The sequence below is a fragment of the Melospiza georgiana genome, chromosome 27 (assembly GCF_028018845.1).
Source record: "Melospiza georgiana isolate bMelGeo1 chromosome 27, bMelGeo1.pri, whole genome shotgun sequence".
Lineage (NCBI taxonomy): Eukaryota > Metazoa > Chordata > Aves > Passeriformes > Passerellidae > Melospiza > Melospiza georgiana.
The window spans coordinates 6,143,670-6,164,574 of NC_080456.1; the positions used below are offsets into that span (position 1 = coordinate 6,143,670).

The 20,905-nt window shown below is 55.2% G+C and overlaps 2 protein-coding genes across 5 annotated transcripts in view; one reads left to right on the plus strand and one right to left on the minus strand.

Annotated features, from left to right (window-relative positions):
* Window positions 1–1,152: 1,152 nt before the first annotated feature.
* PAFAH1B2 (platelet activating factor acetylhydrolase 1b catalytic subunit 2) lies at window positions 1,153–6,086 on the minus strand. Its single transcript, XM_058041180.1, has 6 exons — window positions 6,016–6,086; window positions 4,865–4,952; window positions 4,309–4,398; window positions 3,393–3,509; window positions 3,048–3,170; window positions 1,153–2,499 (listed from the first exon to the last, which is right to left on the minus strand). Exons 1-6 carry the CDS (start codon window positions 6,045–6,047, stop codon window positions 2,221–2,223), a joined length of 729 nt encoding a protein of 242 aa, XP_057897163.1. The 5' UTR covers window positions 6,048–6,086; the 3' UTR covers window positions 1,153–2,220.
* A 929-nt stretch (window positions 6,087–7,015) lies between these two features.
* The window catches only part of SIK3 (SIK family kinase 3), a 69,671-nt gene continuing 55,781 nt past the window's right edge, over window positions 7,016–20,905 (plus strand). Inside the window, exon 1 of one of the 4 annotated variants that reach the window (XM_058041318.1) lies at window positions 7,016–7,125. The gene's annotated coding sequence lies outside the window, so the exon portion shown is untranslated. The remainder of the gene's footprint in view (window positions 7,126–20,905) is intronic. The other 3 variants (XM_058041319.1, XM_058041317.1, XM_058041316.1) reach the window with 3 other exon arrangements.

Consider the following 20,905-nt stretch of genomic DNA (forward strand, 5'->3'; position numbering starts at 1 on the left):
ATTGCCCGGGCCACTCGGCACCCTGCCCACGGGGCTGGCTCGCAGCGAGCACAGGGTGCTGAGCAGGCAGAGCTTTACTGCAGAGCACATTTCTGGTTAGCATCTCTTCAGCCAAACGCAGCAGCAGCAGCACGGAGGGAAGGGAGCAGGGATGCAGAGATTAAACCAGCCCACGGCCTTGTCTCACAAGCCTGGAGATGGAAAGCTCTCAGGGAGCAAGAAGGGTTTTATCCCAGCTCCCTGAGGGGGCTGGGGATGGGATAAACCCTTCCCCAGAACTCTCCACTGCACTGTACTTTTAACCTTTGATTTTCCACTTGTCCTTCCCCAGTATTTCCAGCCAAAGCTTATGGGAAGCACGAGCAGTGCTCTCTCAAAGCCTGCCCTGCAAGGCCGTGGGGCTCCAGGGAGCAGCACCCTGGTCTGGATCATGGGGGTAGGATGTGATCCCTCCTCTCCCATGGCACTCTGCAGCTCCCTGTGTCTGATCCTGGCCAGGGGAATGCTTCACCTTTCCTTCATCTGTGTGTAGATCACATATACTGGAAACAAAACACACACTATGCATGCAATCCAGGCAGGAATCCTGCTATGATCAAACCTACAGGAGGAGGGGGATGAGGCGGGACGTTAGGGAATTCCTCAACGCTAGGTCAGAGTTACACACCAGCCCTTGGCCACAGCAAAGGGCAGACAGACTATGTACACTACCTATGGGCTTCAGCAAAGCCACCTGACACCTGAACCCTCCTTGGAGCATGGAGTGAAGCTCTCTGTTCCTCCCAGGATTACCTGCCTGGCATCCCACGGGAAGCACAAACCCAGCGTGGCACCACTGAGCTCCAGCTCCAGCAGGTAAGGCAGGGAGGAACAGATTTGGTTTAAAACAGGTTATTTGCAAGTTATAATTCATCTAGGGCTCTGCCTCTCAGGTCCAATCCGCTTCTTTCTGGAAGAGAAGCTCTCAGTTTGAAATGAAAAGTTGTTTTGCTACAACCAGCCCTCTGAACTACATATCAAACCAAAACCCCACTGAGCCACAGCCCTTTAGGAGGGCATCTGCCCCTCTGCCTCCCTTGCTCGAGGTGAGGAGCAGTGTCTGGAGCAGGAGAAGCTACACTTTAACTCCACTTTTACTCTAAGAGGCCGTAGTTGCTCAAATAAAATGTTTATACAAGTAAACCAGTAGTGATAAGGAAATATACACCTTGGGATCTGTAAAGCTTCAGAGTGATTTAGGCCTTGCAGCCAGGGGCTCTTCATGTGGGTTTGCTGTAGAAAAAAAAGGATGTAACAGTCATACTTAATAAAAAAATAGAAAAAAACTGCAAAGAGCCTGGGCACCTCAGAGGGATGTCTGTCAGTTCCAGAGGAGTGAGGAAGTGACTGCCAATTACTGGATCATTAAAATCCTACACTGAGCAACTGCTAAAAGCCAGCAACATCACAGGCAGCAGGAGCAGGGGCCAGCAGCAGCACCCAAGTGGGAGCATTCCCAGGAGGGCTGCGTGGGAGGAAGGGAAGGTGCCCCCGCTAGCAGGACTGGGGAAACGAGCACAAGACAAGCACTGGGGAGTGTTACACGAGTTCAGGTAACTGTTTGCTTCTTTGAATTTCTGAATTCCAGTTTCAAGCTGCTTCAGAAAGGAGTGAGAAAGCAACACGTGTGATTTAACCCCCCCTAGTAAAACAAACAAACAACAAACAAACAAACAAAAAAAAACCCCAAACAAAAAAACCCCAAAACGCCTAAAAGGTGGAACCGAGTTTGGAAAAATGCATCTGTTCTGGCTTTTGCAAGTGGAATGTAATTCTTGTTCCCAGGCAAATACACAGAGCACAGAGCTGCAGCCAGGAACGGTGAGCGGGCTGTCGGACAGGCTACAGGGGGTCTAGGACAACCACGGGGCAACAAGACATGAGAGGGGCACAGACTCTGTGCACAGAGGGGCACAGACAGTCCTGTTCTCGTTTCAAATGAGGAATGGTTTAAAAGTAAATCTCTTCTTCAGCTAATTTCCTCCTGCAATAAAACCAACCCAGCCGGCCCTCATATGTACAAGACCAGTTAAACACGAGCCTTCCCCCTCAAAACACTAGGTACGGACATCCGGTAACATTCTACAATGGAAAGTGCTTTAAGAAAGAAGGATTCTGTAGTGCCAGTGACAGAACTGATCTGATGGGCTGGATGATGCTCTCCACGCTGACAGCAGCGACTCAGGCCAGGGCAGCTCGTTTCTCCTCGGGGGTCTCCTCCAGCAGCTGCATGATCAGTTCGTGGAGGGGCTTGCAGACCTTGGCGTAGCCCCCGCCCGTCAGGTGCAGGAAGTCGAACATGTCGTGGTAGGAGATGGTGCCATCCGAGTGCACGAAGCCCACGTCCACGTCCAGCAGCTGCACGTTGGGCAGTTTGGGCAGAGAGGCTTTCAGCAGATGGTTCACCTTGGCGTTCTTCTGCCGCAGCGGGTTTGGCTTCTCTCCACGAGGTAGCAGGCCCTGGCACGAGAGGAGGCAGAGAAGAGCTTTGATGCTCTGATGGCATCAGGAGCCCTGCTTGCCCTTCCAATTCGGGCTGCCTGTCAAGGTTTAGGATGTCTGTGACAAGAGGAAATCATCCCTTCAATCGGAATTTGTCCATTCAGGCCTAATGTGAAATGCAAGTGAAGGAGCCAAATGAGCTCCAAGCACTGACTGGCAGGGAAACTGCTTTCTTTTATTTTTTAAATGTACCAGCTTGTGCTCTTTCCATACACTTTCAGCTCCTCAGCAGACAGGCAGCAGCTTCCTTAGGACAAGGAAGCCAACTAGGATTCCCAATGCCAGCTGGGACTTGGGCACCTATTTTCCCCTCACAGGGGAAACATTAACATTAATAAATGGGACAGTTACTGGGAATGAGCTCTGGAATGGCCAAAGGAGGGCTCCTGCAATGCCAAGCCAGCGAGGGGAGGCACACAGCAGAGGGCAGATCAGGTGAGTACCCTCCCAGCACCACCCAGTGACTCCCAGTGAGGCAGAGCACAGCCCAGGGAGCAGGGACGTACCAGCACAATCACTTTGGCCTGTGGCTGCTGGGCGTTTATCAGGCGCACGATGGCCTCGATTCCCCCTGCCACTTCTTCTGCTGTGTTTTCGTGGTTATTTGTTCCAACCCAAACAACAATGACCTGCAAGGAGAGAAAGATGTTTGCAGCTTTTCCAGAGCCAAGTGGTAACAGGGGTGATGACCCTGAAATCCCTGCATAAACATCATCTGTGGCCAGAGGGCTGCAGGGAGAGTCAGGCTCAAGAGTTCAGCCCTGGGGCTGGCACTGCCCACTGCCCTCAGGGAAGGCACAGGTGACCTTCACTGCACACCTGGACACCCTCACTAGCTCTGCAGCTCATACCTTGGGTTTAATGTTCTCCAGTTCACCGTTCTTCAGTCTCCATAGAACATGGCCCGTGGTGTCTCCTCCAATCCCAAAGTTCAGCGCATGGAGCGGTGAGAAGAGCTCTCGCCAGATCTGCAAGCAGAAACCAACGTGCTGCTTCAGAGCAGCATCCTGCCCGTGAGGCAGAGACACCACACGGGCTCCTCAAGGTCACTGAGGGCAGCCACGAGCCCTGCTCTGAACATTCTCTCCACAAAGGGCACCTGGACAAGAACCAGGTTTTATGTGGAGTCAGAAGAGATGGAGCTGCTGAGGTTCAAGCTCTCAGACCAGGCACAAAGGAAGGAAAGATCTCTGGAGCAGTGATTTGCTGCACTCATCAGACCCCCAGAGCGCTGATCTATTGCAGATCATGGTGTCCCTGAGCACAGGGCCTTTGAAGGAGTCTATGACCTGATTAAATCCTTCTCATCCCCAGGTAACAAATCTAGAACAAAGGGAAGCAGCTCTTGCAGAACAAAGCTGCTCAGCTGCCACCACGGCAGAAGAGAACTCTTCTTTCCCTCAATAATTTTAGGGAGGAACCAGTGGAACAATGCCCCTGGCACCCTGAATTCTACAGGCTAAGTGTGTGCTGGCCATGCCAGGTACAGCCCCAGGGAACTCCATGGCCCTCAGGAGGCTGGGATCTGAGAGCTGAGGGGCTGTGCACGTGTGCCAAAATGCAGGCAGCCGGTCCTGGCCTCAGAGAGGGAGGCAAAAGCAGCCAGGTAAAGCAGTGTCCAGGCCCTGGGGAGTTCAGGAAGCAGGGCAGGAGGGCCTCAGGAGACAGCCGTGAAAATGGGAACAGTCATCAGTGTTACACATGATCAGCCACTGGGTTAGAGAGGGATGCTCCAATTGCTCCAACCCTCCCTCCCTCCATCCCTACCTCGTACTGCTGTAGCAACTGCACCATGGAGTCCCCCACGAAGAGCACGTCGGGCTCCTTGTCCTTGCAGTCCAGGACAAACCGATTGTGCTGCCAAAGAGAGCGACAAGGTGAGCTCCAGGTGACACTGCCCCGGGGCATCCACCCCTGCTGCAGCACAGGGACAGCTGCCCTGCCAGCTCCCCCCTGCCACGGCCTCCAGCAGCCCTGCTGGCATTAACCCCTGAGCTGCTGGACACTGCTCCCAGCTCCACAACCCCACTGGATGGAACTTGGCGTGGTTTAGTTCATGGCCATCGCTCCTTGTCCTGTCACTGAGCATCACCGAGCTCAGTCAGGCCCCATCTTCTGGAGATTTTGTGTGGATTGATGGGATCCCCTGTCAGTCTTCTCAGGAGTAACCCAGCTCAGCTCCTGCAGTCACTCCTCATCAGAAAGATGCTCCAAGGACACACAGCTGTGACAGCTGCCAGTTCCAGGCTGTTGTGATCTCGGGGTCCCCAATGTGGCCTGGCCCAACACCCCCCAGTAAGGAGGATCCCCCTGCCAGCCTTACCTGTGACATCCACCTGTCATCCCCCTGAATGTCCTCGGCGGCGTGTGGGACTGCTGCCGGGTTGGAGTCCCCCATGCCCATCCTGTTCCTGTGGGAAGAACAGCTCACAGCCACTGCTCCAGCAGCTCCCACAGCAGCAGGGCTGCCAAAGAGCTGCAGGAATCTGCTGCACACAACTCCTGCCTGCTCCTGCTCCTGCTGCTGTGCCTGCTGGCAGCTGGCTGGGAACAGCAGCACGGATGCTGCTCCATGCCAGAGTGACTCTGCAGCACACATTCCCCTGGAGCCAGGCCCCGATGGATGCCCCAGCACAGAGAACAAAGCCCAGCTCAAGGATGCTCTGCAGCCCCACACCTGAGCCACGAGGCTTTAACAGCTCAACAAGCACGGCTGAGACTCCCAGGATAAGTCCCTATTAGCGCCCAGGGATCCAGCTTACAGCTGCTGAGCTGCGCCGTCCAGGTGGATAATCTGGCTCTGGGAGCAGAGCAGTGTGGTGGGATTGATCCCATTGATCCCAGAATCCCAATCCATTACAGATCGGGAGGGGTCTCTGGAGATCATCCAGTCCAGCCCCCTGCCAAGGTGGGGCCACCTGGAGCAGGTGACACAGGAATGCATCCAGGTGGGTTGGAATGTCCAGAGAGGGAGACCCCCATGTCCCTGGGCAGCTGTTCCAGTGCTTTGCCACCCCCGCAGGGAAAGAAGTTCCTCCCCACGTTGAGGAGCAATTTGTATTTTAGTTTATGGCCGCTGCTCCCTGTCCTGCCGCTGGGCATCACTAACGAGAGAGCCATCCTGCGGCGCTCCCTGGGGATATCTGTGCGGATCGATGGGATTCCTTTCTCCAGGCTGGCCAGGCCCAGCTCCCCATCATCTCCCCATCACAGAGATGCTCCAGCCCTTCACCATCCTCGCACATCCCGGAGGATGTACAGCGGGACGAGCAGCGGGACGATGCCTCCCGCGGCCGCCGCTCGCAGCCCCCCGCGCCGGGCCGGGCCGGGCCGGGCCGGGCCGGGCTGGGCTGGGCCGGGCTGAGCAGGGCGGGTTCCCCCCGCAGCCCCCTCCCCTTCCTCCTCCCGCTGTCCCGCTCCCCGGCGGGGCTGGCGGACCGGCGCCGCCCCGCCCCGCGGTGCGCCCGCACTCACGGCGGCTGCGGCTCCTTCCCCCGCGACTCCATGGCGGGCGCGTCCCCTCCGCTCGGCCCCGCGCCTGCGCCGCTTCCGCTTCCGCTGCCCCGCGCGCGCCCCGGCCGCCGCTTCCGCCCCGCGCCCGCGGAACTCCCGCCCTCCCCGCCGTGACGTCACTGCGGCGCTCCCGTGACGTCACGCTGCGCCGAGGCGAAGCGCCATCCAGCTGGGGGGTGATGGATTCGCTCCCTGGTGGAGTGATGGCACGAGGAATCCTTTTCCTGTTTATCGTGGGTTTCACCCAAAAACCACGGCACGTCCCGCCCCTTGCCGTATGTCATTTAATGCCCCTGACGTCATTCTGCCCTGCATGTGCGTGGTCTCTGATGTCCCTACAAGGAGTGATGTCACAAGAACAAGTTTCCGATTACCGTGGGTTCTGCCCCAAAACAGAACCAGCTCCCTGGCCCCGGGGGTGCACCAGATGGGGCGGTCTCACCATGACATCATTCAGCTCTCCCCACTGGAGAGTGACGTCAGACTCATCTCCCATATCTCACTGGTTTCTCCCCAAAACCGCAGCACCCACAACCCACCGCAGCCCCTCTCCGTGACGTCATTCTTCTCCCGAGATGACGCGTGTCCAGGTGTATGTGACCGGGGGGGGGTGCGGCTGTCCCCGATGGCGTGACGTCACGCGCGGCAAGTTTCCCATTTCCCGCGGCTTTCTCCCCAAACCCGCAGCGCGCTCCTCGCTCTCCCCGCTCTCCGCCGCACGGGGGCGCCCTCCGCGGGCCGCGCGCCCGTGACGCGAGCGGTGACGTCGGAGCGCCGCCCCCGTCGCCATGGCAGCCGCCCGCCCCCCGGCGCCCCCCCGCGGATGAGCTCACGCGGTGCCGCAGCCCCGCGGGGGGGTTCGCTCCGCGCGACAAGATGGCGGCGGCGGCTGCGGCGGGAGGAGGCGGCGGAGCGGGGGCTCCCCCCGCGGCCCCCCGGCTCTCCCCGGCCCCGCCGCCCCCGCGGCCCCCCGGGCCCGCCCGCATCGGCTACTACGAGATCGAGCGCACCATCGGCAAGGGCAACTTCGCCGTGGTGAAGCTCGCCACGCACCTGGTGACCCGCGCCAAGGTGAGTCCCCCGCGGGGGTCGCGGCGCCGGCCCGGTGAGCGGCGAGCGAGCGGGGAGCGGCCCCGAGCCCCCCCTGCCCCGGGCGGGCGCTGCCGGGGAGCGGGGCCGCTGTCACGGGTGACACGGGTGTCCCCGCGGGTCCCGTGGCTCCGGGATAACGTGGAGGTGGAGCGGGGGGATGCTCCCGCGGTACCCGGGGATGCTCCCGGCCAGCCGGGGGGACGCGGGGGGCAGCTGGGGGACAGGTCGTTCCTTACCGGGACGGTGGGAATCGATCGTGGCCGAGCCTTCAGGGCCGTGGGAAAGCGCAGGGAGCAGCGCGAGGAAGGAAGGGCCTCCCGAGGGAGCGGCGGGTCCAGGTGGATCCAGGTACGGCCGCGCTGCCAGGCGAGCCCCGGAACACGGCGGGAGATCCGGGTGGATCCCGGCACGGGCGAGCCCCGGAGCGCGGCAGGAGATCCGCCAGGAACCGCGCTGTGCTCCCGGTGGTGCCGGTGACACCGGGCTCCCGGGCACGGCTCGCGGTGCTGCATGCAGCAGTGCCAGCTCGGGGTGGCCCCGGAGCTGCGGCAGGAGCGGGGCTGGCACGGGCAGGCAGCAGGCAGGCCCGAACCAAAGCCCTGCGCCTGCCCTGCTGCTCTTGGCTCCGCGCTGGCTCCTGCGAGCGCTGCAGAGAGGATGGTGCTGGCTGGCCTTGTCCCTCTGTCAGTTCCTGGGGGTGTCCCTCTGTCAGTTCCTGGGGGTGTCCCTCTGTCAATTCCTGGGGGTGTCCCTCTGTCAATTCCTCGGGTTGTCCCTCTGTCAGTTCCCAGGGTTGTCCCTCTGTCAATTCCTCGGGTTGTCCCTCTGTCAATTCCTCGGGTTGTCCTTCTGTCAGTTCCCGGGGTTGTCCCTCTGTCACTTTCTGGGATTGCCCCTCTGTCAATTCCAGGGTTGTCACTCTGTCACTCTCTGGGATTGCCCCTCTGTCAATTCCCTCTGTCACTTTCAGACATTGCCCCTCTGTCAATTCCCAGGGTTGTCTCTCTGTCACTTTCACGAATTACGCCTTTGTCACTTTCTGGGATTGCCCCTCTCTCAGTTCCAGGAGCAGCATTGTTTTGAAACAGGAGGAGAAATCCGCCATCGCCTTGGTTTGTTGGAGCTCTGGCTCTTTGCCCGGATAATAAAGTGAAATTAATTTCAGGGGCTATTTAAACATCGGTTATAACACCTCCTGGACAGTTCTTTTCAGAGCTGGGCTGTATTTGCCTGCCCTGACGGCTGTTTTGTGCCTGCAAGTGCTCGATGCCACAATTTAACCTGCACTTGAGGTGTTCTCCCCGTGATGAACCTGAACCTTGCTGAGAGGAACAGGGTGATGGGTTCAGGTGCCCCAAGTGCAGGGCACTGACCCCTCTGCGTGGAGATCACTCCTGGAAAAGGAGGGATCTAGCTCCAAGCTGCTTTCCTCTTCCTGTTTCCAAACTCATCCTTGGGTCAAGGTTTCTTCTCAGTGGTGCTGACTCTGAAGTTTGCAAAACACCAGATCAGAGACCATTTTTGTGCAGGAATAGTTGATTTTGTCCGAAGAACGGCAGAGTACACACACAGATTTTGTCTGGAAATTGTGGTCCGGGTTTACAGGTCCAAGGATTTCGCACATTGGCTTTGGGTGATGGAAGTGGACACTAAGCTTGGAAAGCTTTTCTTTACAGCAGTGTACACTCATTCCCACTGCCCTGGAATGACTGAGGGCGGGGTGTGGAGTTCAGGAAGCAGCTTTCTGGTGGGATGGTGAGGTGCTGGGGGCTCTGGAGCAGCGGGTTGGACCTGCAGCATGTTCCCTGCATGCAGGAGATCCAGTCCCTGTCCCTCTGAGCTCCGGGGGCTCCCCGAGCCCGGGGAAATACCTGTGCTGGAACAACTGCCATCTGTTTGGCTGAGCTGGGATAGCTTGGAGCTGAAACTTGACCTGGAAGCTTTCTTAAGTCCGAGGTCAGGTTTCCTTTCAAATCCCAGCCTCTGGAGAGGAGTGCGAGTGAATGGATTGGATTCTGCTTGCAGACCCTGAGCACTTGGGTTCAGTACTTTTCCTTCTCTGACAGTGCTGTTGCTGTTGGCTCTGGGAGAGGAGTGGGGAAGGAGAAAGGAGCTGCCTGGTTCAGGCTCTGGGACTCATGAGATTAGAGGGGAGGTGTTGATATAAATGCATTGGAAAAGCCAAATCCTTATGGGGAAGCGTTTTTGACTGGCAGCAGAAATACAAAATAATGCTACTGCGAGCTTGTCTTCATCACAGTTACACTTTTAACACTTTGACTTAATGGAAACAACTTGGAAGCGAGTGAAACCTTGGCAAAATGGTCCCATTTAGGCATCTGAAAGAATTCTTTGATCACGAAACGCAGGCGCACCCGGTTGCTGCCTGTGCTGGCAGCCCCTTCCCGAGGTGATCCTGCTCTCCCAGTAGTAGCTGCGTAAGAGAACCGGGCAGCTCAAATATAGCCTCCAAATCCCTGCACAAACTTGACCCCATGTCACATTCTCTTAGAGAAAAGCGGGTTTGCTCGGCACGGCCCCTCCTTGGGAAGGACTCCTGCACCGTCTCACATGGAATTCTGCTCCGAGTGTCTGTGTGAGCTTGGAAATGATGTACCCGTGATCTGGGGCCTTTTCCAGAAGGTGCAATTAGTGACGGTGTGGGCTGGTGCCCACTGCTGAGCCCGGGGTTAGAGGTGGTCTGGGATGGGTGTTGGATCCTGTTTTCCTTTCTGACGGACATTTACCAGGTCAAGTGGACTTTGACATGACAGCTCGAGATAACAGCCAGAGCATTCCTGGCTTGTGTCCCCTTTTCCCTAAAAAGAGAAGCAGAGGGTAGTTGGGTCCTGATCTTAATGGGCTGAGATTTTCCTGGCCCTTGGGAAGTTGAGCACTGCATTTGTTTAGAGAGAGGAGCAGAGTGCCCGGCCCAGCTGGGCTGGCACATTCTGCTGACACCCAACGTTGCAGTTTACATAGAACTGCATTTCAGGAGCTGAATGTGGGTCAGCAGTGCTGGGGACACTGAGGAAGGGGAATGTTAATCATCCCAAAGGGCAGGAGGCCTGTATTCATAATTGTCTCCGCTGGAGCTGATGGAATAGAAGGGAACAGTCTGCAATTTACGTATTAACCAAGGCAGCAATTTACATCCAGTCCCTGCCCATGCAAAGCTGGACTCTTGTGCTCTGTCAGAGCTGCTCTGATGGCTGGGCAGGAGCTGGAGCCACTGCTCTGACCTGGATGAACTGGGCACCTGTGGGATGCCTTGCTGCATCCCTCCTTCTGTCCACCTTCCTTTTGTCTCTTCTCATCTTCTACAAGAAACCCTTGTTTCTGTGCTAAAAATCTTCAGAGTGACCTGCTGAATGAATTGTTTTCCACAGAATTTCCATTTGTAAATCATCCAAGTGACTTCATTAGGATTCCAGCTCTGTTCAGGCAGTGGGGTTGTTTTTAATGCCACATTTTTTCAGGAGGGCTGGTCAGGGAATGTTGGTGAGTGTGCCAAGGAGCACATACCTTATGTTCCCATGCCCTTTGGGTGCTGTGTTTGAGCCTTCAGGAGCTGTTGGGGCTGAGGAGGACAGAGAGGGACGCTGTGCTCGCTGGGCACTGCTGAGAGCTCTCTGCTGTCCAGGTTCCATCCCTTCCATCGCTCCATGTGGCTGGAGATGCAGTGTGTACCTGCTGTCATGGTGTGTTTCACTGGGAGATAGGAGTTGCTTTCTTGTCCATCTTCCTCTTGAGATGGGATTGACAGTCCTGGGAGAACACAGCTCCTGCCCAAGTGCAGTGATCTTCCTGCTGTGCTGCCTTCGCTTCTTGAGGGCTCAGGCTTGGTTTGGCACACTGGGAGTCTCAGGCTTGGTTTGGTTTGGCACACTGGGAGTCTCAGGTTTGGTTTGGTTTAGTTTAGTTTGGTTTGGTTTGGCACACTGGGAGCACTCAGGTTTGGCTTGGTTTGGTTTGGTTTGGTTTGGTTTGGCACACTGGGAGTCTCAGGTTTGGTTTGGTTTGGCACACTGGGAGCACTCAGGCTTGGTTTGGCACACTGGGAGTGCTCAGGTTTGGTTTGGTTTGGTTTGGCACACTGGGAGTCTCAGGCTTGGTTTGGCCCACTGGGAGCGCTCAGGCTTGGTTTGGCACACTGGGAGCATTCAGGTTTGGCTTGGTTTGGTTTGGTTTGGTTTGGCACACTGGGAGTCTCACGTTTGGTTTGGTTTAGTCTAGTTTGGTTTGGTTTGGCACACTGGGAGCACTCAGGTTTGGCTTGGTTTGGTTTGGCTTGGTTTGGTTTGGTTTGGTTTGGCACACTTGGAGTCTCAGGCTTGGTTTGGCACACTGGGAGCACTCAGGTTTGGCTTGGTTTGGTTTGGTTTGGTTTGGCACACTGGGAGTCTCACGTTTGGTTTGGTTTAGTCTAGTTTGGTTTGGTTTGGCACACTGGGAGTCTCAGGTTTGGCTTGGTTTGGTTTGGTTTGGCACACTGGCAGTGCTCAGGCTTGGCTTGGCACACTCTGATCTCTGAACATGGGGGCTCCAGGGCTTGCCTGGATTTCCCCGCTCCGATGCAGAGCGCTCTCAGCCCAGAGGGTGGGAGAGCCTTGGTGGCTCTGTGTCCTGCTCTGGCCATGCTCAGCGAGGCACGTGGCTCTGGGCTGACTGAGGGCTGCTCCCTGCAGCCCGTGTGATAAGCCCCGTGCCAGCGTGCCCTGACTCATCGGCCTCGTGTCAGATGGGATTGTTCAATACCGGTGCCACACGTTTTGTAATGACCCACGCCTGCTCACCTTTCATCAGTCATTTTCCTTTTCTTTTGCAGTGTTTGGTGGTGGTGCTTCACCTGTCCTGCTTGTTATTTCTCCTGGCCATAAGGAGAGCTGGTGCTGTGGATGGCTAATTCCTCAGGCAGCATGATCCTGCTGCTCACAGGGCCTTTGTTCTCCTCGCCCGTGTGCTGCAGGAGAGTTGTATTTTACTTCTCATTTGGTGGGGAGATTTAGCAAAAGCCTAAAAGCTAGAAATGAACTTTGGCTAAGCAGAGTTGCCACAGTGAGGATAAGAGGGAATATTTCCTAAAACCTCAGAGAGCCATTGCCTGTATCAACTGTGGGCTGAAGTACTGACATTTTATGTTTCGTTGCAATGTTTTTCTTGCTACAGCAAATAACATTTGATTACCAAGATGTTAATGCCAGAGCATGATTGAATTGGAGACCAGGCTGCTTCTTGAGATGCTAACAGGTGGAAACAGGAGAGCCAGCTGACAGAGGGCAGGGTGAGCTGGGGGGCCTGTGGCATGTGTCCTGAGCCTTTCTGGGCAGGGAGAATATTCTAAGAGAGCCAGGATAGTTAATTCCTACTTCTCAGCTGTGTGGCTCTTAGCTTATTTGGGGGGTGAGGTGGGTACAACTTCTGTACCTCTTCAACCCGGCTGTCTCCCACCCCCTGCCTGGAGTCCCTTCCTCTCCAATATTTGCTGTCCCAGAGCTCTGAGCTGCTGCAGCAGGAGGCAATCCACACCTGATGAACGAGGTGGGGGCACCTTTGGGCAGGTACAGAGGCTGCCCTGTGAGGCAGAGCCACGGACAGGAGCGGGAGGAGGAAGGGCTGGGGCAGACAGGGATCGGTGTCTCTTTTCCAGGAGGGTCTCACAGAGGTTTGGTGAGTGCTGCAGAGGCCTAATGAGGGTTTCTAGAAGCTGTCTCCTCATTTGTGTTTGAAGGAGGAATTACGTGAGAGGGAAATAAGGAAATGGCAGTGTGTTGCTGGGAGACTGGGCTCCTTGGGTATTAGACATTTTCACAGGGAAGCAGCTCTAAGCTCCTTTTCCCCTTGTCCTCTCTCTGGGTGCTGTATCAGCCCTGTGCAGGGGCTGTACAGGGTGCTGCCCCTTCTTGCTCTCACCAAGACGATTGCATAACAGCTCTGTGTTTATCCCCTTGAAAGTAAAGCTTTGGGAAGTTGCTCCAGCATTGCCAGCAGAGTAGAATTCACAGTTTGTGGTGGAAGTTCTCCCTTCCTTTCTGGCTGAAAGGATTCTCATGAGAGTTGGGACTTCCCTGTGTGACCACGGTGGGTCTCATGCTCTGCACACCCCCAGCAAGGTGCTGCATTTACCTGAACCCGCACCAGCAAAGGTCGGACTGGCTTGGAGCTTGCACAGGTTTAAACAGAGCAATTTGGGGATTCTCTAGTTAAGCCATTGTACTCATTTAATGCATTCAGGGCCTTTCTGCTGATCCCAGGCCAGGGGTTTAATATGCTCTGTTAACACTTACATGAAGAAACCACCGAAGGCTGATTCATTATTAGTCATTATGTGTCTTTTTCTAGTAATTCTGACCCCAAGTCTCTCTAGTTGAGGCTAAACCTCACCCTCTCTGCTAAATGGCCATCAAAAGGGTTCCATGAAAAGGGAATTATGTGGCTTCAGCCAACTTTCAAAGTAGTCGAATCATGCTATCCCACACAAACAAACTCCCACAGCCAGTGGAACTGACACGTTGAGCTCAAAAATAGCCCAGTGTGTGTGGGGGGAGCCGAGCTGAGCTCTGCTCTGCACATCAGAGGATGGGCAGGAGATCCTGGGGCAGCACAGCAGCAGAGCTGATCTCCCTGGAGCCTGTCAGACCTGGCTGGGTGTTATCTTGAAGCTTTGGGTGCTTTCAGAGTGCGTGGTCTGATCCCACAGAAATGTCGCTGATGCTTCTGGTTTCTTCTCTGCATCCAGTGTTGGGGACAATTTCCAGCTTGGAAGAGCTGCAGGAAGGAGCTGGTCCTTGTGCAGTGCAGGTGTGTTGGGAGTGACTCCAGCATCCCTCTGTGCAAGATGTGGAACTTTATCCTGGGAGCTGGGCTTGGGGCTGCACTTTGTGGCTATAACTCCATAGCAAGAGTGCACATGCTCTCCTTGGAGCTGCTTTGGCCATGGAATGTTTGAAATGAAGGCATCAATATGAGTATTGGCTCGTGCCCTCAGCTGCAGTGTGTGCAGGAGGGGCTGCCTGTGCAGGGTTTGTGATGGCTGTCAGAGGCAAACACGGCACTGGGAAACCTCCCTGTGGGATTTGGGAGCTGCAGTTCCTCAGAACCCGTCTGAAGGAGCAGGTGAGGAAGGTGGGGATGCAGACACAGAAAGCAGACGCGCTGTGGCACAGCGCAGGGTGCAGCAGCAGGCTGTGCTTCACCTGGTGCTGTGGCACAGTGCAGGGTGCAGCAGCAGGCTGTGCTTCACCTGGTGCTGGTGCAGCAGCAGGCTGTGCTTCACCTGGTGCTCTGGCACAGTGCAGGGTGCAGCAACAGGCTGTGCTTCGCCTGGTGCTGGTGCAGCAGCAGGCTGTGCTTCACCTGCTGCTGTGGCACAGCGCAGCAGCAGGCTGTGCTTCACCTGGTGCTGGTGCAGCAGCAGGCTGTGCTTCACCTGGTGCTGTGGCACGGTGCAGGGTGCAGCAGCGGGCTGTGCTTCACCTGGTGCTGGTGCAGCAGCAGGCTGTGCTTCACCTGGTGCTGTGGCACAGCGCAGGGTGCAGCAACAGGCTGTGCTTCACCTGGTGCTGGTGCAGCAGCAGGCTGTGCTTCACCTGGTGCTGTGGCAGGGTGCAGCAGCAGGCTGTGCTTCACCTGGTGCTGTGGCACAGTGCAGGGTGCAGCAGCAGGCTGTGCTTCACCTGGAGCTGTGGCACGGTGCAGGGTGCAGCAGCAGGCTGTGCTTCACCTGGCCTGGATGGCAGCGCTGGGGTCAGCCTGTGCACAGGGTGATTGAGCACAGCCTGCAGCAGGTCAGCTGAGCCACAGACACAAGCCGCCCATGTCGTCCCAGAGCCCGCAGCGGGAGCCTGACCAGCTTCCCAAATCCTGCCCTGGCTGCCTAACTGGGGCCTGCTGACAGCAGTGTTGGTGTGTTGAGTTACGCCTCGATGTGCAGAGGGATGAGGGACCGGCCCGAGCCAGGGTTGTGCCATGCTGGGGTGCCTGTTCCCCACGGCCCACTGGGGTGTTGCCGTTGTAGCTCGGGATCTCCTCGACGTTCGCCGCTCTCCTGTACGGTTTGGCTCTGCCTGCAGCTCCTTAAAGCGTCGGCTGCAGTTATAGAGCATTAATTACAGTGCATTTGGAAGATGGTTTAGAAGAAAAGGAGTCTGTGGGGTATCAGCGTGCGACTGCAGGCCCGGAGCTGGAGGCCAGCGTGGTTTGACAGGGAGCCAGGCCCAGGACGACTGTCAGAGCTCCATTAGCCGAGCACACGCCTCGGCACCGCTGGGAATAGCGAGAGCGCGGGGCCGCGGCAGCGCATTAAAGTGTTTCAATTAAAGTCTGCATTTGGAGGCTGTGTGCGTCTGCTGCCTTTCAGCAAGCAGATGGATGTTTCTTGTCTCCTTCCAATAACTTTTAAAATGTGGTTGGTCCTGTTGGAAGGAGTTCTGAATGAGAGGGATGCAGCGAGGTGTTTTCAAGGCTGGGGAAGTGTGCGTGGATTTCTGCAGCAGAAGGGAAGACACATTTTTTCCAGGTTTTTCCTCACCTACACAAGTCAGTCTCAGCTTGTCCTGGCTCTTTGGCTGTCTTGGCTTTCAGCTGTGCCTTTTCCTGCATAACCTCTGTCTGTGCAGAGAGCTTAATTGCAGGAATAGCTTTGGAATGTATATGGAGGATAGCACAGATGGGTGTGTGACAGACCCATGGCCATCACACTGTGGGCACAAGGGTATTTTTAAGGCTCTGGGATCTGCTGTCATGTAACCTGAAGTGTTTCTGGTTTTTTTGGCCATGTTCAGGCTCATCAGGTACTTCCAGGTGTGTTTCTGGCCCCTCTCAGGGACAGTATCTTTAGAGCCCTGAGGCTTCTTGCTGTTGGGCGAAGGCAGCTGCACTGAAGCTGATGCCTAAAAACTAATTGTGGCATTTCGCAACACGAAGTGCTCCTAATGGAAGGAGTACATTTATGAGCTGTGTGTCATTGTGTGTGTGAAGTGTGATCAGATAACACGCTGAATTGCAGCACCGAGCCTAATTGGAGCTGGTTCCTGTCTGTGGAATGGAAGGATACAGTCTGTTCAGGTGTCGTGCTGCTCCTGCAGGCTCGCAGGATTCTGGAGCGGTGCTGATGCTCAGGGTACCCTTGCCAGGTAGATCTTCTGTCATACAGCCTTCAGACAGTGATGGTGGAGAAACTAGGGGAAAAAATGCCTCTTGTCACGTGTATATCTAAATTCTTAAAGATGTTTGTCTGTGCCCCTTTCAGCTGAAGTAATTAGTGCTACAGGAAAGGGTTTGCTTTTGTCAGTCACTGTGACAGTGTGATCGTGTCTCTGCGTGCCCCAAATTTTCGTGGAAGCTCACAGCACTGGCAGCAGCCAAAGATGAAAAGTATTAGTCTTGGTACTTAGTCCTTCCTCTCTGGATGTGCTTGTAGGAAATCCTTGGGCTGTAATCTCGCAAGTGGCTCTGTCAAGGTTATCAGCCTGGCTGGAGTGCCGCTGACGGACGGACGGACAGACGGACGGGCTGCGGGCAGCCTGCACGGCTCTTCCCGGCTCCCACTGAGCCTCCACCGCTGCCGGGAACTGTCCTGGCCTCTCCCCTGCCTGGGACAGAGCAAGCATCATGTGCTGGCTGATTTATGGCAGGTTTGCTCGTTCCCAAGTGGCCGGCAGACAATGGTGCTCCTTTGTTGTAGCCGTGTCCTCTGCAGCCCGAGGCCGGAGCAGCTGTGGCTGCTTTCAGCAGTTTTGGAGGTCGGAGGACCCCCCCAGCAAACTGATTATGATACAGCTTAGCTTGTGCTCCATTTCTTTGCACACGTACCATTAATAAATCGAACTGCTCCCCAGCAGCCATGGAGGAGCATGTTCTCAGCTCTACAAAGCCCATCTATGTTCTCCCATCTCTCTGACACAGTGAGGGGGTTGTCAGTCATACAGCAACTGTTTGTTTTCAAGCACAATCTCATTGGAAACCAATAAAAATCATTCTGATTCATTCTCTGTACGAGGATTTTAATACTTGGCTTCCACAGAGGCTGTTTTTCCCCTGAGCGGCTCTGGGAAGTGTAAGATTTAAAAAAATCCAAAGACTTTTCCTTTCTGCTGGTTAATTCAGCTGGCTTATGTTAGAAACAAAGTGCAGAGTTGGTGGAGAGGGAAATCTCGGTCGCTCCCTCCCCCTTGCTGCAGCGTGGGTGTCGTGTGCCCACTGCCCTGGCAGAGCTGAGGTACATGGGGAAACCTGTGCTTAGTCAGAACAAAATATTCATGTGTTTTTCATCCAAGCTGAGACTCCCATTACACAGTAAAATGACAAGTGAAGGCTGACTATAGGTATTTTCCCACTCAGTGGGCGCTTGTGCAGTTTCTGAGTCATCAGCTGACAGTGTGGGCCTTAGTCTCTGCTTTTCCTCGTGCGTGTGTGCTGCTGGTCCCAGTTTGGTTCCACAGACGCAACTGGATCCTTGTTTTCACTTACCATTGACACAGTCGGGAATGAACCCGATCCCTTCATGTGAGCCCAAAGGAAAATGGGGTGGTTTGGTGACTGCAGTCTGGGATTTGAAATGCACCACCTTCTTTTAAGGTAAGGTGGGATACAGCCCCTAATTGTGGGATCACTGAATTGTCTAGTTCCTTTTTGAGTGATGGTCAAATCTCTAGAACTTTTGTAGGGCTTAAAGGCAGATGGGTTTGGGATATTGAGGAGGTGTAACTGAAGTGGCCTGGAGCAGCTGGCAGTGACCAGCACGTGGCTGGACCTGCCCCCTGTTTCTGGGGCTCTTGGGGTTCCTTGTTGCTGTGCCACGGCAGTGAGGTGCAGAGCAGCAGTTGCTTTAGTACAGCAGGAAATTAGTGGGAAAACTAAACGTGTCAGAGCTTTCACCATGGCAACAAAGCCCGGCTGGCTTGCAGCACAGCGAGACAAAAGCGGGTCAGGTCTGCACAGAGCAAGGTGGGAGCCTTCTCCAGGCTGAGTGTCTCCAAACCTGCCCCTTCTCTGGGGAAAGGGCTGGTGAGGTGACCAACACCAGGATTTGGAGCTGGGGATTAGAGGTGTGCTCCACTGATCTCATTCTTTTGTCATCAAGGCACCTGACTTGGGAAGTGCCCACAGCCCCAAGGCTGCAGGAGCTCAGGGAGTGTTTGGAGAATGCTGTCAGGGATTCTTGTCCCATGCAGGGGGAGGATTTGAACTTCATGGGTCCCTCTGACTCAGGATACTCTGTGATTCTGTGCTTTTTGCAGTCGATGGGAATGTTTTCTAAAGGCCACACAGTCACTCTGATTGTTTCCCTTTCCCTGAAACTGTTTGTAAATAATGGAGAGGTTGTAAGTCTGCCTTGTGTGACAGTGCCCAGACACAGTTGCTTAATTCCTGGGCTCTTTCTCTCGGATTTGTGAGCAGCCCAGAGGTTGCACGAGCACTAAGTCACGTTCTGATGGCACACCATCCGTTGGCTTATCTGTCTTCTCATTCCATGTGTTCCAGCATTTTCAGCTCTTTGGTGAGGTCAGCACAGAAGGGGTTGGGAGCAGTGGCAGTGACACGTGGCAGGGCTGTCTGTGCTCTGTCCCCCTGACAGTGTCTCAGTGTGCTTTGGCCATCCCCAGGCAGCTCAGCAGCGGGCCCTGAGCGATGCTCCCGCCGTGCTGCTGCTCAGGAGTTGTTTTCCCCATAATTGAGCGGGATATTAAAAGGTTTATGGTTTACAGTTACAGGCGTTGCTCCGGCCGGAGGAACGTCGAAATCGATACGGCAATTACTGCCCGGCTCGTCACGGGTTGTGACTCTCACATGCTTGGGGAGACAAAAGTGGAAGTGACTGGAGGAGTGCCACCAGCGGGGTGGCCACGGGCTCGCCTCCAAGCCAGGGACGGGGTGCTGGGCAGCATTCCTGAGACAGGGACGGGGTGCCACACAAGGAACTCGCAACTGGGACGTCACTTTTGCAGAGCACAAATATTCAAAGAGAAAAAAAGTAACTTCAGAAGCGCTCTAAGAGCAAATTTTATACAATTTTCTTGTTCTTGTCATCTTCTCTTTGGATTCGTCATCCAGGCTGGGAGTGCAACTGGAGGAGGGCAATGGCAGCAGTGACCAGGCCTGGGTGGCCCTGGTCGGGAAGCGCCGCTTCCTGCCGGATTTGCATCCCAAGCCCCAAGTCAGCACTTCGGGGCTGTGTGTGGTAGGGTGCCCTGGCTTGTTGGAGTGAGTCATCATTCAAATAGACACCAGAGCAAACGTGCTTGTCCAAACAAGAGCAGCTCTGCAGAGGCTGCTCCGTCTGAGGTGAGCAGCAGCAGAAGGCTTCTTGTTTTACCACCTGCAGGTCTCCCAGGTCCCAGCCCTTGTGCAGTGTCAGTGCTAGCACCGCCTTCCCTCCGTGCTGCCTGGAACAAAGCTGCCTTCCTGTGCTCCGAGGTCAGATCCTATCGCCCTGGAGGGAGCGGTGCTTTGGGCCTGGCAGATGTTTTCCCCACCATGTCCCAGAACAAAGGCTGCTCTGCACATTCTGCCACGGTGCCTCCTGCCCCTCGCTGCTGGAAACCTCAGCCCTGCACCTGAGTGTTGGGATATGGATGCTCCAGTGGTTTTGTTAGAATAGCAGTATCAACTCCCAATTAAAATGGTGATTAAGATAGCTTTTTGGTTTTTGCTAGCTGTTTTTTTCTTATTTAAATGTGTTTGAAGATCTTGAACAGCAATTCCAGTCCTCTGTTTGCTTTGATCCTTTGGTTTCAGGAGAGGCTGCGAGCGGCTCTGCAGGAATGGCATGTGTCACAGGAGCTTTGTTTGAGTTCTCTGTGCTCCAGATTCAGGGCTGGAGTAAGAAGTGTTTATGATGTGTGACTTGAGTGAGTCACCTCGAGTTGGAGGCAGCTGTCAGCCACGGGGACCTGCAGAGCCCAACCCGTGTGCAGTACACCTGGCTGGGGTTGTCCCGAGCAGGGCACCTCGCTCAGCAGGCTCCTGGCTGGGCTCCGCTCCCTCTGTCACACAGAAACCATTAAAGCTGTGTGAGAAAAGCACTGCCACCTCAGCTGCGCTCTGCCTCCTGCCATGCTCCCACCTTGGCATCTTTGGAGGGATTCCTCCCCCAAATGCCCTCCCAAAGGCACCTACACAGAGGTGCAGGTCAACTCCTGCTGGCGCAGTCCTGCTGCTCTGGCCCTGGCAGCATCCGTTTGGGGTGACAGCACTGGGCCCACAGTGTGGGAATGCTTCCGTGGAGTTCATTTTCCTCATTGTTGGCAAATTGTGAGCCAAATGTGTACACAGTTTGGAGCAACAACTTCCTATTGACAGTGCTTTCAGAGGAGCTGTTGTTTATAAAGTGAGGGATTTCCAGCTTTGTTTTTCTCTCTCTCCACTGCAGAGTAAACTCTTGGAATTGAATGTTTCATTTTTCGACTGCTTGATAATAGTTGTTGGATTCTGCTGCTGTTGGTGAAGCCCACAGGCTGAGGGTAGGGCTGTACTCTGTATTTTAGATGTTTTTAGATCCATGTGCAGTGTCAGTCCTCAGAGGATGGATGGGATCTGGGTAACAAAAGGTGTGTCAATAGGAAACATGGATGTCCAGCTGAGCCTTACACCTTGGCTCTGTGTGATATCAGTAGCAAGGCCTTGACACAGGCTCTGTCTGTGTTCTAGCTGGAAGAGAAATGGGAACAAGAGGAAGAAAGGCAGGAAAATAGGTGTATCCCTGCAGTTTGGTCTGTGTGTGTACAGCACAGAGGGCCTGAGCAGTGCTGTGCTGCTG

Bases quoted from the DNA above. Each gene is read 5' to 3' on its own strand.
- PAFAH1B2 (XM_058041180.1), bottom strand. From the start codon at position 6,047: ATGGAGTCGCGGGGGAAGGAGCCGCAGCCGCC. The intron at 4,399-4,864 runs GTAAGGCTGGCA...TCTCTTTGGCAG, and splicing joins ATGACAGGTGGATGTCACAG to CACAATCGGTTTGTCCTGGA. The intron at 3,510-4,308 runs GTAGGGATGGAG...TTCTGCTTGCAG, and splicing joins AGTTGCTACAGCAGTACGAG to ATCTGGCGAGAGCTCTTCTC.